At 36.9% G+C, this 19,170-nt stretch overlaps 1 protein-coding gene across 1 annotated transcript in view; it reads right to left on the reverse strand.

Annotated features, from left to right (window-relative positions):
- Positions 1-19,170, reverse strand: part of GLRB (glycine receptor beta) — a 47,657-nt gene that overhangs the window by 14,553 nt on the left and 13,934 nt on the right. Inside the window, exons 4-7 of the mRNA XM_068403497.1 lie at positions 12,516-12,745; positions 9,477-9,559; positions 6,642-6,782; positions 3,086-3,238 (exon numbers count right to left, since the gene is read on the reverse strand). Of these exons, the coding sequence (XP_068259598.1) occupies positions 3,086-3,238; positions 6,642-6,782; positions 9,477-9,559; positions 12,516-12,745 (607 nt within the window). The remainder of the gene's footprint in view (positions 1-3,085; positions 3,239-6,641; positions 6,783-9,476; positions 9,560-12,515; positions 12,746-19,170) is intronic.

The following is a 19,170-nucleotide window of genomic DNA, read 5'->3' on the forward strand; positions in this document are numbered from 1 at the left end:
AGCCCTGAGGAGAAGGACTTGGGGGTGATGGTTGACAAGAAGCTCAATGTGAGCCGGCAGTGCATGCTTGCAGCCCAGAAAGCCAACCATATCCTGGGCTGCATCAAAAGAAGCGTGGCCAGCAGGTCAAGGGAGGTGATTCTGCCCCTTTACTCCGCTCTCTTGAGACCCCACCTGGAGTACTGAGTCCAGCTCTGGGGCCCCAACATAAGAAGGACATGGAGCTGTTGGAATAAGTCCAGAGGAGGGCCACGAAGATGATCAGAGGGCTGGAGCACCTCTCCTATGAAGACAGGCTGAGAGAATTGGAGCTGTTCAGCCTGGAGAAAAGAAGGCTCCAGGGAGACCTTCTAGCAGCCTTCCAGTACCTGAAGGGGGCCTACAGGGAAGCAGGAGAGGGACTTTTTACAAGGGCATGTAGTGATAGGACAAGGGGTAATGGTTTTAAACTGAAAGAGGGTAGATTTAGATTAGATCTTAGGAAACAGGTTTCCCAGAGAAGTTGTGGATGCCCCCTCCCTAGCAGTGTTTAATGTCAGATTGGATGGGACTTTGAGCAACCTGGTCTAGTGGAAGGTGTCCCTGCCCATGGCAGGGGGCTTGGAACTAGATGATCTTTAAGGTCCTTTCCAACTCAAACCATTCAATGATGATTCTATGATACTATGAAATGTTACAGGGCTTGCAACTTTTTTAGTTCCTACATGGACAAAGGCTTTTTCTTCAAACAAACATACATTCTTCTCCCAGAACATTAATCAGTCTAGAAAAACATATTGTGCTTACTGGTTTGCAAAGTATCTTGTACCCCTACATCACCTGGAAACTTCTGAGATGCCTAGCCATGGGGAGCAGTAGCCAACCATACTTAATTCTAAGGATGACTGTATTAAGATATTCGTAAGTAAATCTGAAATGGCTTCTCATCTGATGAGATCTGTATCTAGTCATTGAGAGTGTAGTGGCCACTGGTAACACTTTTTTGGGATTAGATATCGTCCACTTGACATAGAAATATTAATCTTGTTAGATTTCCAGGTCAACTATCTTCAAGGATGTAGCTAGAAGAGTTAGTTTGTCTCCCCTTTGCAAACTAGAGAAAAACTTACCCCAGTGACAGTGCTATCAACTTGTGTTACTAAGTGCTGACTCATGACTAAAGGATGGTCAGATTAGTGATTTTTGCTTCTCTGGGGAGTCAGCAAAGGTCACATAACCAGGCCAATGGTTAGTATCTTTGAAAATGCACTATTTCAGAAATGCTAATACATAAAAGGAGCCAATAAACACTTGTAATAAATGAAAACAAATATACAATAAATCAGTATGCATGTTTAGTCACAAAGACATCCATGTAACATAAAACAGCACTATACTTCTTATAAATCTAATATACAATTAATAAGGCCTTCTGGTCAGCTATTTGAAGCGTAGGATTAAAAAGGAGAAATACAGCTCAGGTTTTGATCATATTGGAGCTCACTACATGAAAAATATTTCCAGTTCTTGTTTCTGTCTTTTTAATTTAAGGCATGCTACATTTTCCCCACACTTTTTTTTTTTTTTCTTAAAATGTCTTATGTTTCACATAGGGAATGCATCCTTGCTACTTTTCAAGGTAAGAGCTTACATTTGTTACTTGCTATCAAAGTGATTGTGACTCCTCCCCAAGTAACTATTAATATTTTTAAAGGTCAAGAAAAAGAAGCTGATTTGTATTCTGAAACAGATCCCTAGGAAAAAAGATACAATAAATATAATTAAATAGTGGCTTTGTTACATTTAATTGGAGCAATGTAGCCAACACTGACTAGGAGGCCAAAAGTAGTACTCCAGTCATTGTTCTCCAGACTTTTTACAGCTCTTAGTTTATTTTGCCCATCATATCACTGGAGGAGGAAAAGGCATGGTAGATGACCTGAGATGAGAGCAGTGGGGCTCAGGCCAGGGGGTATGTGAACACTTTTCAACATAACAAAATTCAGCAGGCCCCCTTCCTGCTCCAGATGGCTCTTAACACAGGGATTTCAGCTGCCCACTACTGCAAGACTCTACTGATCACAGACATGGACTGGTATGGTGATGTGGCAGGTCCTGACTCCAAGGGTCTCCAGTGCTTATTGACACATGTGAGGCTGCACAGGACTCATGTGCTGTGGAGATGTGGAGGTTCAAGTGTGGGTGAGAGGTTTCCGAGGAAGGCAGGGGAATGGAGGGATTCTGCAATTGCACCCCTGGGGTCTTGAAAACAGGTGTGCTGAACCTCCTGGGACGTGGAAAAGATTTGGAAAATAAAGGGTATGGACTTGTGGAGGAGTGCCAGGGAAAAGGAGAGCATGGGGAGGCCAGAGCATGGGGAAGGAGAGGTCATGGCATGGAGATGGGAATCCAAATAGGAGAAGTGTCAGGGTGCAAGAGCCTGGCTCTGCATTTCATTGAGCTCCTGGTGTCAGCAGGCTTGGCCACCTCAGAGCTGGAGTCCCATGTACAATCCAATTAGTCAAGTTAATGTTGTTTTGATTAACTCTGTGTCCTACTATCTCATAATAAGTGAAGGGCCTGCCTACTACACTGTGCCGAGCAGCATGAAAGCATGAGCCTGAGGTACTCTCATGAACTGAGCCTCTAATGAGACAAAACCAATCAGGTAACAAGGATGCTCATTCTCTTCCAGATACCATTCTGTTTCTATTACTCTTCAGAAAAACTGCTCCAAGAGGTAGCTATTTAGAGCCTTACTCATCTTCCTGCTTTCTTAATGATTATTCAGATGTTCAAATTCCTATAAACTGCATATTGCCCCAATGTCTGCAGTGTAACCTGTACATGGATAATATCAGATTTGTCTGGGTTAAGAGGAACAGAGACAGTGTGCTTATCACATAAGTGCTGGAACCATTATCAAGCAAAGTCTCAACGTGGAGGTGGACTTTACAGACTAGGAATGAGGAGGTTTCAATGAAAATGATGAGCAGGTAATGGAAGTGAAGTTGCTTTCAGTGTCCACTGTCATGTTGTCAAAGCAACTGAGAATGGCTCAATGGCGTTAAAGTGGATTGTGACAGTACGTGTAAATGCAGGTTACCCAGCGGGACTCTTGCAGCACTTGCATCAGGATTGATCCAAAATGACAGCCAGGATAGAACAACAATTAGCAGTGTAGGAGCATAAACACCCATCATGTAAAATCCAACTTGTCTTCTTAAAGTGAAGATTACTTCTACACAAGTGTAATAGCCTTTAAAGAAATAAATGTATTTATTAATGTTTAGTGTGCTTTGCATGTCAACCTCTTCAGATCCGTATCTTCTAGGCCTTTTTCTATTTAAGTTAAGAGCAAAAGTTCAATGATTTGATTGTCTTTATAAAGGCAAAGACTTCACTTCTTTCTTTGAAAAAAAAAAATGCTCAAAACACAGAACTATATAACCACCAAGTGTGGTCAGGCATGTGGTACTCTGTGTGCTCTATAAGGCACCCTCTGTCTTTTCACAGTGCATCAGTAACAGGCAGTTAAAGTGACTCTCACCTTGATGCTGGCTTCAAGCTGCAGTCCAGCTAAAATCAATGTGGTCTAGCAGTCATACTAGCGTAAGCTCATCTGCAAATCCTACTTAGCACTAATGTGTGCAAAAGATTGAATTAAGAAATATTAGTGTAGAAATTTTAGAATGGAAAGAGGTTATCATCTGAATGTGGCTCTAAGCAGAGATTCCCCCAGTACTGAAAGGTGGTACAGGTGACTTCTAAAATTGGTATAGACTTTTTAAAAAAGACTCTAAAAAACACTGTAAATTTTGAAAACAAGGCATACTGCCTCAAATCTTTTAAAATGAGGATCTAAGTCACCCAAACATTTAAGATATCTGTTAAGATGAATTCAATAAAAAAACAAAGCTGCAGATACTAGAGGTTTTTCTGGAGATAACAGGTGGATCAGGAAGTCCAATAACCAGAAACCAAACTCTGTTCATATTTTCACTCAATTAGCAGAACTGGCATTTTTATGTTAATAGTAACACAATAGCATTGTAAAAACAACTTCATAAACTATGCTATCACAAGGAAAATGCATTCCTACATTATATTACAGCAATTTCAAAATTCAGATCAGTCTATATCTATAAATAAAGTTGGTGCAAAGCTTATTTAGAAGATAGATAGAAACTGTCAAAAATATATGTAATTCTCTTCTATATTTTATCAATTAAGTGTTGTAGAATGATAAGTCACCTTAAAAGTGCTGTTTGGGCATGCAATAACCAAAACAACAAAACAATAAAACATTAAGGAAAAATTTCCTTGTGTAGAAGACACTATACAGTATTTCATAGTTCATTCTATCCTCTTCAGTGACCTTTTGCCTGACAAATTTTCCCTCTATAATTTCTGAATAGTTTCCAGATACTTTTAGGTTTTATTTTCAAATGAGGAATGACCAGCAAAATCATTATTTGTTTGCTTTGTGCCAGAAATGCATTCTGTATGGCTTTGTATCATCTTTCATCAGGCAGAGAATAGTATCTATTGCCCTCACCATGCAGCTCTCGAGGACCTATTTGGATCTGTCATACATTTTGATAAACAAAGAATAGGCAATTTGCAAATTTAAGTATTCAATTTATTGCCACAGAAAGTCACCCCAAATTTGTTGACCCTCTTTCTACTTAGGTAGGTATGATAAAACATCAGTTGACGTAAATAGTCAGTAAAGATTAAGTTCTTTGCAATTGGCAAGAATCTCCTACATAAGACATAATTTTGAAAATTTGCTTACGTGCAACACTGCCTCTTGATTACCTGACAAAATCCTTAACTAAATTAATTTTAACTATGTGTGCAAAATCTGCTTTTTTAAATACCTTCAATATAAGAATTTAAAGTAAATCAAACAACTAGTGATTACTGAAAACACCCTTTAAAAATACTTCAGAGTACTAAAATATTCCATTCACGTTAATGAAGTATTAATTCTAGTCTTGATTATGAGATCAACATATATGTTCTTAATTTTTAAACAAAAAGGATTTGGAATAAAAGAATTAGGAAAACTTTTAAAAGTTTCATGTTATCACTCCACCCACTCTGATGGTTCTCTCCTGTTCTTTCTTTAATATTCAAATCACATACATATACACAAAATGTGACCATTATACTGAGCATTTTGCACAGTGTCATTTCAACTTGTGATCACAAGGTGCTGAAACTTGAGAGAACACTACTGATTTTCTTTCCTGTTTAATGGTAAAGTGTACCATTCTTAGATTTTTCTTTAAGGTTCCTAAAAATACCGAAAATATCTAAAGATTTTAGATTTAGGGCAAAACTCAAAATGATCATGATAACTTCAATAACAAGATAGCAATCTTGAGTAAGTATTTCCTTTTTCCCTCAATTAGAATGTAAGTTTTCCGATTTTCCCATTTGTATGATTTGCAAGATTCATTCCTTTAATTTTTCACTACTTTATAGCTTTTTTTTTAAATAAGTTCATTGTTTAATTAAAAATAAAATATTTTTCTCACTGCTAAGTAAGCTTCTACCATATCCTGACTTAGATTTGAATGCAATCACAGCCAGTTATTGGTTGTGCTTTCACAAATGCAGAATTTTCCTGAGGAGAGCTAATTTCGTATTATTTAAAAATGGTAAATCACCTGAGATGTTGAATTATGTAGTCAGGCTAAGAGCTCACTCATTTTATAGTTAAAATCAAACACCATTTCAATTTTCATTATCTTTTTCAAGTTAAATTCCTTAACTCTGAGATCTACTAAGGTTACCTGAGATCTCTCCAGACTTGGGATCTAGCTCAGGAGGAACTGCAAGTAACACATAGTCAACAAGTTACTTGCAGAGGATCCTCAGAAGCTGCAGCACCACATCCGTCCTCATTGAGTTTTAATGGGAGATTTATTCATATAATGCAAGAGCACTGACTAAAACACACCCTGCTGACTTCTGTTGTTGTAGAAAGTCTTGCGGTTGCCACCATATGTGAGTAGTTTGGATATAATTGTAGGCAGGAATCAATCAAGGTAGAAAAGATAAATCATGAAAAGCCAGAGTACAGAAACCATTGGATAAATTTGTGCCCACACTCAGAAAATAATCATAGGATTAAATAAATACAGGGCTGAGGATTGTAAGCAGCTTTTTACAATGACAGACTTTCCAGAACACTTACAGAAAGGAAGAACCTGCAGGGCGAAGCATTCAAAGTTACACTCAAATACTATTCACTTCTGGAACAAGAGTCGAACCAGAAAACCAAAATTATCCTACTTTGCTGAAACTGGAATAATTCTACGTGAACATCCTTTCAGAAAAGTTAAGACACTTAAAGCATAAATGGGTATTAGGACTATAGAAACAAAATGGTGACAGTAAGATCACAAAACATGTAAGCAAAACCAAGACAAACATTTAATCTCATCATCAACCTAGATGTTTCTATATTTGAATTAGTTTGCAGTAATCACATATGATAGTTACTATTATATGAACTACTTATTAGTTAAAAGTAATCTATTTTATCCCATGAAATGTAAGACACGAACTGGAATATTAACCACTAACTATGAACTGTAATTGAAGGAAGCTTAAAGTTTTTCACCAAAGAAATGACTTACATTACCTACCTGTGCCTTTATAATACTTGGTACAGTTACCATACTCGATATCCTCCTTTTTAATATCAAATTGAGGCAGAGCAATTTTCTCTAGCTGTACAGGATCTCCAGACTGCCAGATAAACCGTAAGTCATCAGTTGTGTAACCAACTACAAGAAGAAAATAATAATAATCATTTAAAGAACCACCTCAATCAGAGAAAACTCTGCAAGAAAATCTAGCATATATGTATTGTATTTCTTTCACTCTTTTTCTTTCTATTTCCTGTTCAAAGAATTAAATACAAAAATGAAATAATCCACAACTGAATTTTTATGTAGGCCTAAATTAGGACTTGGTGGGTGGAACATTACATTATCAGCAATATTACACTGATTAAGAGGTGTTTGTTATGGTGCTTACTGTTTAAACAAAGAAAGCAAAGCTGTATTCTCCACAGCTTTGAAGCCTCCATATTCATTCATATTCTACTTCAGCATGAAAAATATACTGAAATTTAACAGCAGTCACAAGTCCTAGTAACTTCAAAAGAATTTAACAACTCAGTTACTGTGATGAATCTTGGTTTTTATGTAAAACAACCTTTCTGCTTAGTTGTTCAGATTAAAGGCCCTGATTCCTGAAAGCACTGCCATTCAGGAAATACTTGACCAGGAATTTAAGTAGATGTGTAGTCCTACTGAAATCATTCAGTGCCTTCATGATCTCCTGAGTATGGACAGACTTCAGCATACACCTGAGTGTCTAAATCATGATATATACAACACCACCAAGTGAGGGGCAGTGGAAGTTAGGCTCACGATATTCATGCATAAAGCCATATTCGTTAAATATGCATAATCATAATCATGATTTTACATGCCATTTTTCTGCCACCTTCTGTTTATTAAGGATTAACTTAATTCAAGCAGAGGTAATGTGTGTTAAATGGGAACAGAGACGGTGAAACATAAAAAAGATGGAGTTGGAATGCAGTGTTTTGCAATTTAAAGCCTCTGGAAAATGTTTAAAGAACCATTATTTTTCTGAAGGCATTAGACAGATTTATTTTATCATTGAAAAACAGCTGTGATTAAAAAAACGTAAACTGTTCATAAGCTAACTTCTCTAAGATTCACAACAACTAAATAAAAATCACAATGTCTCAAAGCTCCATGATAGGAGACAATATGAAAAAAAAATTAGTTGTTTTAATGCTTCATTCATAAAATCAGTCTCACCCCCTTACAACATACAGCAAATCACAAAACTGCCAAGATCCTTTATGATAACAATTACTGAACAGTGAAAATTTTGTCTATAGGGAATTCGTAGAACTGGGGATTATAACTGCAGATATGAGAACAGCTTAGTAAAAACTGGTGCCCTTTTTAGTTTTGGAAATCTAGCAACTAAAAACAAAATATTGATTCGAAAATAACTTAAGTGGAATAAAACTATCAATGGCTAACAGGGAAAGCAAGCCCACTGTTGGAACTGGATGGACAGACAGGAGATCATGGGTACCATTCTTACTTTTGACAACTGAATTAAAAGGTAGAAGAAAGTTTAATGCACACTGTCTTTCCAAAGGAGCAAATTCCTCCTGCATTTGAATATATCAGCTTAGCATGGAGAGAGACAATAAGGTTGTTTAAATAAAGTTATTGAGAATTTATTTATGAGTAGTTCTTCCTTGAATAACTATAGCTTGCAATGCTTGTAAAGCAACCCAGACTGAGAAAGCTTGAGCAAACTTCCACTAATATTACTGTCTAATTCCAGTTTAACCTCAAACTGATTTGTGTTTACCATAAGAGTTTACTTGAGTTAATGTATATACATACTAGTGATGGGCAAGACTATATGGACATACTACAATCCTAAAGATAAATGCTGGCAATCAAACACTAAATTGTAAAGCTCTGATATCTTTATTATTATTACCCTTGCCCCCCCCGGGATGCCCTGCTCAACTTTGATTAACCTTGCTCTTTCTTCGCTTTTGTCTTCCCCCTCCTAACCTCACATTTCCCACCAGACCTGGTGGAGTAATAACTGAACAAAATTTTTGTATTATAGCAGGAACAGGCTGGAGCAAGCCACATTCCTTCTCTCTGCTTCACACTTGTCCTTACTCAAGAAAAAAGATTATCATGAAAGTGGGATCACCAGGGATCGGAGTATTGGGAAAAGGCTGTAGTTGAGTAGGCACCCTTGTACTTGGGGAGCAGGAAAGAAGAGGGTTTCAGAAATGTTTTGGCTGCAACTTCCAGCATGGCATGAAGCCCTTCAGAGATGAGACCTGGCTGCCTCTTGATAAGATAAAATCACCTAGAGACCAGGGAAGGATTGGTAAGGGAGAGATGCCTGACTACATCCACAACACATCTTGAAACCACTTTCAAAAGTTTTCATACTAAATGCTCTCAATGTATTGGCATCAAATACTATATCAAAAGAGTTCCAAACAATACCATGCATCATCAATGCAAGGGGATAAATTGGACCCCCGCAACCTACGAAGCAGCATAGGTTGTGGAAGTCAAAACTACCTGCGGAAACCATGGATTCTTTTTTCCAAATGATATGTGTTTCTATTTTACTAAGTTTATTTTAAATGTTGTTGTAAAACTCATCAATTGTCATTATGTTTGACAGCAAAAGCTAAAAACACCGTGCATGGTGCCATAACCGTAAGAAACATTTTTGATAGGAAATGTACGTTAGTAGGAACCAGCGAATATTAATTTTGAGTCTCATTAAAAATGTTGACATGAACAATACAGAATTGATAAGTTTTTGTTTGATTCTCAGGCATGCCTAGAAAGCAACTGCTTTTATGCACAGATTGATTTACATACAGCTTTCCAATTGCATCTTGCAGCGCTGTGTATCCATAGGAAACAAGGTCAAGTCCAAAGGGCATGACAGAGTAATAGACAATCTGAAAATACAGAAATTAAATTTAAAAACAGTGTGAGCTGCCATGGAAGTAGTAGATGTCAATAAGAAAAAAAAATCACAAGTATTTGATTTTCAGCATCTAAAATAGCAGAAAAATTTAATTAAAGTTATAAGTAGTAGTTTGAAATTGAGCTATCTCTAGTAGTCCGAGAATAAAATTTTACAGAGTTTTACACATATAATAGTTCACAAATTAGAGACCTACTAATACATGACAAAATACATACAAGTCATAAGAATAATTAAACCAAAGGTTCATACAGAACAGGATCCTGGCTCCAGCAGTAGATAATAGCAGACTCCTGAAGAAGAATATGAGACTACAGCAATCAGGAAATGATATTTTGCTGGATATCCAGCAGCCTCACAAAAGTTGCACTTCAAGGACTTCCTAAACCAGAAGTGATACTTCAGTATTTAAGGGCCCCCGACAGATGTTTTTTCCCTCCAAGAAGCTACTTTGCCTCCAGTTGCTTTCTGGAATCCATGTAAACTTTAATCATGCACAGCATCCTGCAGCAAGGAATGCCATAGCTAAGCTGCACACACTGTAATCATCTCCTTTTATCTATCTTGAGCCTGTCTCACAGTTCTTTCACTGGAAAAGAAGGTGAAAAATCAGTGTCCATCCATTCTCTCTGTGCCATTCATGATTTAGAGACCTCTATGCCACCACCTTAATTATCTTGTTTTTTCCAGTGTGAAAAGTTCTCCCTTGCTTAGCTGTTCTTTATAAAGGATGCTGTTCCATGCCTTTGACCATCCTTGACTCCCTTCTTGCAGTGGGAAGACCAGAACTGAACCTTGTATTCAAGATGCAACTATAGCATGAATTTTTACAGTGGTATGATGTTCTCTTTAATCTTTAATACTTCCTAGAATACAATTCACTTTCTCAATCAGTACTGAGCCGTTAGCTGACATTTTCAGAGAACTAGCCGTTATTACCCAAAGTTTGTTTTCCTAGCTGGTAATAACCACCTCAAAACCAATCAGTTTTTATGTAAAGTTAAAATATTTCTTTTCCACGTGCATCATTTTCAGTTATTTACATTGAATTTCATCTCATACTTTGTTGCCTAGTCATTAGATTAATTCGTAATTCTCAGTGTTGTCTCTTATCTTCACTATCCTGAATATTTTGGCATCAGCAAAAGCGCCTGCCAATTCACAGTTTTCCAGAAGATTTATGTTGAACAGCGCAGGACCCAGAAGTGATTTTTCTGAGGGACTCTATTGCTTACTTCCCCTCATGTGAGCACTAGCTGTTCATTCCTACATTCAGTTTCCTAATTCTTAACTACTTATGCAGGCAAGAGCTTTTTCTCACATGCATTTCATCATACGTATTTTGATAACTGGAGATTCATTCATTTATATGTGACAATATCTCTGTAATCTAAACATACGCAGCATAGCAATTCTATATTTTAAAAAATGAAAAACTTAGTGGCATGTCACCAAACTACAGTGCCTCAAAAAATTAATCCTACCTGCATACATATCATTTATGAACATAGTGTATTATTAAAATCAACAGAAAATTTTTAGAAGATGACATTAATTTCAAACTTTATTGAATTTTGTTTTGTTATTTGGAAGTTTTCAGAGAAGAATTTTTCTATCATCAGAAACACTTCTGTTAGTATTCACTCAATATTCACTATTTGCTAACCTAATCTATTGACTAAAATAAGCACATTTATGAAGAGCTGCAACCTGGAAAAATATTTGAAAAAAGTTTTGATGTTTCATTTAACATTTGCTATTTCAAATGGGAAGCTTCTTTTATAGCTGAAAGTGATTTTCTATTTTGAAATATTAATTTCTACAGACTTCAAAACCTGCTACAGAAACAACTGAAATTAGAACCAGGACCTTCAGAGTTATCCAAATGGAATGCCTTGATTGCCCAACATATTTTCTTTTCTGATCACTGTCGGCAAAAGCCTTGAGATTGAGTTTTCTCATCCTGATTTGGAATGTGCAAAAAAAAAATCCAGACTCTCCCATCTTCTTTCTTTTTTCTAGCCACTTCTACTTCAGGAAGAAATAGCTCATGTGACCATAATTTCAGAAGTGATTCCCTCTTAATGGTAAAGTTGCAGTATATTCAGGTAATCGTTTTTTCCTCTATCAGGGCAGTATGTCACCGTTCACACCAGAAGAAAATTCACTCACTGTTAAGAAATTGAGCCTAATCTCTACAAATCATTGTGTCTATAAACTCTCCAGATCTGTAATTCACTATGAGATCCTTTTTAATCAACCAATTTGCCATTTTCAGTGGATGGTTATTTTTATGGCATGGTGTATACACTTGATAAACCAAATCAAACCACAAAAAAGCATTTATTAATTGCAATGAAATTAAACAATATTTTTGTGTCTTCTGAAAAAATCTGTATCCAGTAAGGCATAGAACTTAATCGGGAGTATGTCTCAGTACTTTTACAAAACACTTATATGCATAAATTTTGTAACTTCTACTTTTCCCTATATCATTAATAAGTAATCATAATTTTCTTTAGTTGATGTAGAAATTCAAGTGGTGTGCAAATTATATTGTTTCGCTGAAGGCTTTACTTCAGATATCTTATCTGTTTCATTATGCTTCCAGGAATCTAAGCAGCTATCAAAAGGGTTTAAATTTTGTTTCCAATAATACTAGTTTACTTAATGTGTTAGCTTAACATGACATACAAACATACATACACCTCCAATTTCTCGTACCTGCTGTGCTATCAACTGACATGCTTTAAAACATCTTCATCTGATCTCCTTACACACATTTAATTTATTATAGTATTGTTTACAAAATGTCATATAAATTTAAATATTAGTCATAAACTGTATTACGTTACTAAGTCTAACACAGCATATATATTTCTTATCAAGTCATTTTGAAAAAGAGCAGACATATATCAATAAAATACCTCATGCTGACTAGGACATCTCCATCCCGAAATATAAAAAGAAGGATATTTTCTTGTGTGACGTCATGGAAGTTAGCATTTTTTTCATTTGCAAAGAATAAGTCCGGCTTCCAAAGACATTTAAACATAGTTGGGTCCACTGTCAGCGTATCTGAACCTCTCCAGTCATTGGGCAGTTTGAGTCTGGGGTCGTTCCACTTCTGTCTTAGAAAGATGTTGACTCTATAATCCTGATGGGAAGAATACATAAATATTAGACTAGCCAAAAGTCTAGCCAAAAACCCACAGAGAAAGAAAACCATTCTATCAGACTCTGAAGAGAAAAACAATTTATGCCCTGATTTTTCTATCACAAAGATAGTAATCACTATTCAAATAACATTAATGTGTTAAGTTTAATAGACTTTACTACAAATAGGTAGATTATACTTTGAATATAGTAACTTTCTTTAAAAAAGAACCAAATTGTTCCCCCTTGAATTTTTTTTGCATCCCCTTGATAGTAGCCCCCTGTTACCTAGGCACAGAGAAAAGCATGCAGCAGGGCAGAGGGAGGCCATAGCTTGACTACACTAAATTGCTGCAGGCAGCAGGCACGATATCACTTCTATCAGGATATCCTGTGAGTGTAAATTCCAGCTTATTCTCCTTTTGGTTAAGTGGCACACTGATGGCAAAATATCACACTATAAAAGCAGAAAACAGACCAGGTTGATAATAGATTTTACACTACACACCCAGAACACAGCCTCAGACCTTGTAACAGTGATTTGGGCCTATTTTGGTAACTGAGGAAAACTGATGCCAGCTTGCAACACAAGTACTGAGGTAGAATGTACAAAAGTGGAAACAGAGTAGGTCTCAAAGAGACAAAATCAAGACTTTACACAGGGGAAACTTCCCTCTGAATTCAGCAGGTCTCTTGCTCAAGGATGGACAGTAGTAGAGCCATGCTCAATGAGAATTTAATTTCGCCTTCGGGAATTGGAGTAGCATGTGTCTCAGGGCAAAATGATACCCACACGCATTCTGTCTTTAGTGAAAGCTGTGTGCATCCAAAGGAAAAATCTGAACCAGTATGTCAGTTATGATTTTTCAGTCTCCCCTCTAAGTCTTTTTGCTTTTTACATTTACATTTAAGCCAGTGCCTCTTTTTTACATATATTTAAAATGGGCAGATCACATACAGACAAAGAATAAAAGTATTGTTGAAATAAAGCTTAGAAAAACTCAAAACAAACCAAAATTCTATATGTAAGATAACTTCTATCTCCAATCTTCCTATTTTTCTTCTATTGTGTGTTTTGTTTTTTCATAATTGTCTATTAGGTACAAAGCATCCTGAGATAAGGGCTGCGCCTTTTACAGCAGTGAAAACACTGCTACTGCTTTACAATTATAGCAAAATGCTAGAAATCTGTGACTGAAGGTTCTCAACATATTTTTGGTTTGTCAATGTATTCTGCATAACAAGCTAATTTTATAAAGTTGGTTTTTTTACACCTTAATGCCCTCTCACACATATTTCTGTTGACACAGCGTGAGTTCTCTTCTGTTTTACTTACTAAGTGTACATTTACAGTCCAAAGCAAGTGCCATGTTGAGACAGTCGTGCTAACTCCAACAGGAAGGAGTTCACTTGGCTAAGACCTCATGCCGAAGACCACAATTTACCTGTTGATTTACCCTGTTAGGTGGAATACAGTGCCCACTTTCCCATGTCCAGTCCACCAGTCAGATCAGCCCAGGTATTTCTTTATTACACTATACTGTGCAATATTTTTTCTTACTGCATTGTAAGGAAAAGCAAAGCATCAAAACTAAGTAGAAAGAGCTGAGGCAATATTTATTAATATGCATAGCTCTGAGAGATATGTTACTTGTTTGCAGTCTGTTTTTGAAAAAATATATGTAGTTTGACTCTTATTTATACAAAGACCTATATTATCTTGTCAAAGTAAAGAAATAATATAAAATAATAGTTGATATGAAGTGACTTTTTACTGGAAGGCTCTCATAGCGAAGCTTCAGAACAGGAGGGAATTCAGGTCATTATCTCAGAAAGCATCTTTTCAATTATATGTATATAATTGAAAATTTACTTTACTTGTTTCCTCCCGAAGTTCCCATTCCATATGCACTTCTTGTCTCAGTGAAAACAATTACTTTAAACCATATGAGATAAATACTGCATACCGTTCATGCTCACAAGCATTAGACTATTCATTATACCAAAATTAATTGCCCCATAAACAAGTGCATTACCCTAACTCTAACAAAATCAAATGCCTTCTCAAAGCCATAGGCAAATGATAAGCAGTGTCAACGCTTACATTCAGCTTACCCTTTCAGAAGATGATGTTTACATCACTGAAAAGCAGAATGCACTGGCAAAATAAGAATTGGAAGTAAGATCAGGTGGATGCTATTTTATTTCCCTCCCTGCCCTAGTACAAATGAACTTAAATATAACAACAACAGGATGTTGTGACGTTTTAAGAACTTGATTCTGTTCCCATTTAAGTCAATGGGAGAAAAATCCCATTAGCCTAAAATAGGTAGGTTCAGACCTACCTAAATGACTAGAAACTTGTGACAGGGGGTACGTGGAGGGGAAGACCACCAACATACTTGAGGCAATATAGAAAATGCAGAAGGAAGCAAAGAGATGTCAGGATAAAAAAAACTGTGGCTAGACAGAAAATGATGTGCAGAAGGGCTTCTTTTTAGAAGAATATGGTCTGTTACAGCATCTGGCAGCAGTATACAATATGATCTGGTATAAATCTATTTTGTAAGAAGTCTGCAACCAGTCGTCTCAAATTTGGACAACAAATTTTAAGATTCAGTATGTGCACTACAAGTAGGTTCAATAGGGGCTGAAGAAGTGGTCGGCCTGAAGCACAGGGTCTTCCTCCTATACATTTTACAAGCATTCTTTAAATATTGCAGAATGATAGTCATTTTATAAAAAAGGAGAGTCAAATAGCAATTAAAAAGCTTGAAACTAGGGGAAGGTGTAAGAGATATTCATCAGCATTAGAGCTAGGAGGACCTAGTAGGTAAAAGTAAACACAGAAGTATTCTACAGGGCTTTGTTTTCCCATGAAACTTCAACAGAAGGCAAGCTGTTTTCAGGGAGGTTGAAAGGGGAAGCATTCTAGGAAATATTTCAAATGCAACCTACTAAACAGTGGGCATCTGGCCAGAAAAACTCCCCAGGCCAGAAACCAGGCATAGCCAATACATCTCCTTCTGCAAACTGGAGCACATAGAAGATCTTGAAAGGCTTCTTCTGTATGAACTGCACTCATATAAGGAAAGGAAGCATAATAGCACTGTCTGTTAATAAAGTAGAAAATGTCATTTTTAAGATTAAAATAAGGAAACCGAATATTCCTTTGTATACATACATATTAAAAAGACCTTTCTGCAAGGTTTTAAAGTAAAGGAGGAGAAGGAAGTGGTATTTTGCCATTTCAATCACACTGCAAGTACAAACCTTGAATATAGATTCTATAGACAAAGGGTCAGATCATCAGCACATCTAAAATATTATAGACCTACGGGTATTTGTACTAGAAAGGATCTGTCCCTAGGAATCCTTGACTGGTCATCCAGTCTATAACAGTTTCTAAATGTGACATAATCACCGTATTATCCCACAAATCTCCAGTCTAAAAATAATCTGAAAAATCAGAAGCAGAGTTAGCATGGGGATCCCAGAAAAGTAATCTAATGAGCTAGAAGGAAACAAGTTACAGGATTCAAGATAAAGGGAACTTACTGGAACATAGCAGTTCTGGTATAAGCTCTGCTCCATTTTAGCTGTACAAATTCTTATTCACTCTGTAGTTAACTAATTTTTTTGTTTAGTTTTTCCAGGTATCTTGTTTGATACATGTGTGAAAACGTCACAATTCTCTCAAATATTCAACAACACAACATGAACACTACTCTTTCTACATACAGAGCAAACATTTGCCCTTCAGTTTCTTCACAAGAGCTCGATTAAAGCAATGCAGGCTTCTGGGTATAGGGTCCACACTATGGGTCCCGTCTTGATTCAAACCACTATTACTTCAAACCTGTCAATGCTTTTCTATAAAGAAATTCCCTTCTCTCTTAAAACTAGGTAGGCTCTGTCTCAGAGGGTGGTAATCTATTCTTTTTTGTTGAGGTTGAGCCAACTGCATATCTAAGAATGCAATCATCATGGGACCAGAAAGACAGCAAGGAAACAAAGAATGAAAATAATTTTGTGGGATTCCTGAAATATATAAGGAACCATCAGAACTAGCCACCATGATGTCAAGGTGAGGGACACTGTGGGAGCCTGTTGACTAGTTAGAAGTTCCAGACATTAATCCCAGAGTTGGCTATTTCAGAGAGGGGTCTAAGAGTGGGATACAGGACATCTTGTTGAAGATATTTCCTTCTGCATCTCTTTTCACATCCTTCTAAATTAAAGGAGATCAGCATGCCAAATGGCTTTTTCTCACTGGCAATTTGTTTGTTGAGCCTTCTACCACTTCCAATTACCTGGTACCCATGGTTATTTTTGTCTCCCTTGCATCACCCAAAAGAAGGCACTGCCCCTTTAGCACGGCTAAAGCAGGACTCTTTACCCCCACACAGATTTTGTGAAAACCTATGAATTCAGCTATTACAGCCAGAAGTGGCTACAGAGCCAAGAATCATCATGATACTTCATCTACTGAAATACTCAAAAGTACATTATTTCACAGATTTTGGCATCAGTAATGATACCACTCTGGTTTAGTAGCTTCTGGTAACTTTAGAGAGTCAAGAAATCAATATTCCTCGTGATTCACACCAATGCCTGAGGCAGTAGAGATGCAGACAGCCACTCGCTTCTCCAATACTGAGGAACCTTTTTCAGCAGTTCTGTTACTTCCTGTGAATGTGTCTCCTTTCTGAATGCAAGATGACCCTTTGGTCCTTCACAGACTTGGTGCCTCAGGTCCAGAAACACTTTTCCTGTGATTCTGGAGTTACAAGTTTTTTCCTAGTCTAAGAGACTTGCTTCTACTGCCTGGGGCATTACCCAAAGCATCTGAAGACAAGTACCAGCCTATCCCCAAGAGACCAGTGGCTCCTGAAAGTCTACAGGACCCAATGCCCACTGCAGCAGGAAGAGTTTCCCAAGTGACATATGGAAGAACAGATTGACTGTTTCTTTTGTCAGTGCTTCCTGTGATACATTAAGGCAACCAAGAAGTAATCCAAACTTCACATACACATGCTTAGCTATCATGGTGATCGGCTGGATGCAGAAATCTAAATAAAAGCATAAATTAAAGTAAGGATGGTGTCTGAAATTCTGAAATATGCAGGAGAGCATGAGTTATCTTACAGAACATCCTAGTAAACTTGTGAGTGACCATATCAGGAATTCAAAAGCATACTTAATTTTTTTGGGGGGAGCACATCCCTTACATTCATGTTTTGTTACTATTTGGATCTGGGTGAATTGTAAAAAAGCCTCTGTAAAAGTCACTTTTTAAAGCATGCAATAAATTTCAGAAACTTGAAAGGGCCATCTGGCCTAATATACCTGCCATCTTAGACACTTATCTCACTCCTACTTTCCTGCTCTTCCTCCTTGTTCCTCTCTAAACTTCAGTCCCCTTTTTGTTTTCAGAAATAAATCTCGAGGTATCTTCAGCATACTTACATTCTTTGTTTTAATATCACTTCCCACTAATGCCATTAGTTGACTTACTATTATCTGCAATCAAATCTAAATCTTTATTCACTCCTAGTTAAAGAAACAAAAATTTCTGGCCAAGCTGTTCAAAAGCTGTTTCAGCCATCACATACGTTTAACTTTTAGTGGCTCTGCAGTCCTACTGAAATGTCATTAGGGTATCGTGTAAGCTGGTTCTGAATTTTAAGTGGGTACTTACTTCTACCAACAACAAAAGGTGTTTTATTATTTATTAATTAGCTGTATTAATGTTTATTGCCTCTGTGCCATTATGAGTAGGAATGCTGCCTTAGTCACAGCATTAAAAAGCGCAGCCTGGTTTTGGGAACTGTCTCAATGCTTTGGGTGCAGCAGACCACCAAAGTTACTTCTAAATGGGATGCTTGGGGAGCACCTCAGAACTCCCACGCTGAGTGTATGCCCTGGCTGTGGCTTCCCACATACTGGTAAGACACGGTGTGCCCCCCTCTTTTTTACATTAAAAAAACCCCTGATCATGTCAGAACGTTTTCAACAATTAAATGTCGTATTTTTTGCAATATTTTTGACAGTATGTATTTTGAAATACCATTGCAAAAAAGATCTTCAAGTCCCAAAACATTTGGAATGGCTTTGCTGAAATTACTTTTTATTTTGAAATTGATATTATTTCCTATAGAAACAAAATAGTCAAAATTGTAATGAGGATTATTTGGTGGTGTTATTGACATGTTGAAGTTTTCTGACTGAACTGGAAACACATTTTTAGAAACTTCACTCCTCAGTTTCTCTCTCTCACACAGTAAATAAACAGGAGTAAGAGTATGGTCATTGATGATCTACTCCTTTACTCCTTCTCATTTTATTCCTCCATGATTTAGTCCTGTCCTCAGAACTACATTAAACAGAGAACCTGTATGCTTCAGTCTTATGCATGTATTTTCT

Source organism: Nyctibius grandis, chromosome 6 (assembly GCF_013368605.1).
Source record: "Nyctibius grandis isolate bNycGra1 chromosome 6, bNycGra1.pri, whole genome shotgun sequence".
Lineage (NCBI taxonomy): Eukaryota > Metazoa > Chordata > Aves > Nyctibiiformes > Nyctibiidae > Nyctibius > Nyctibius grandis.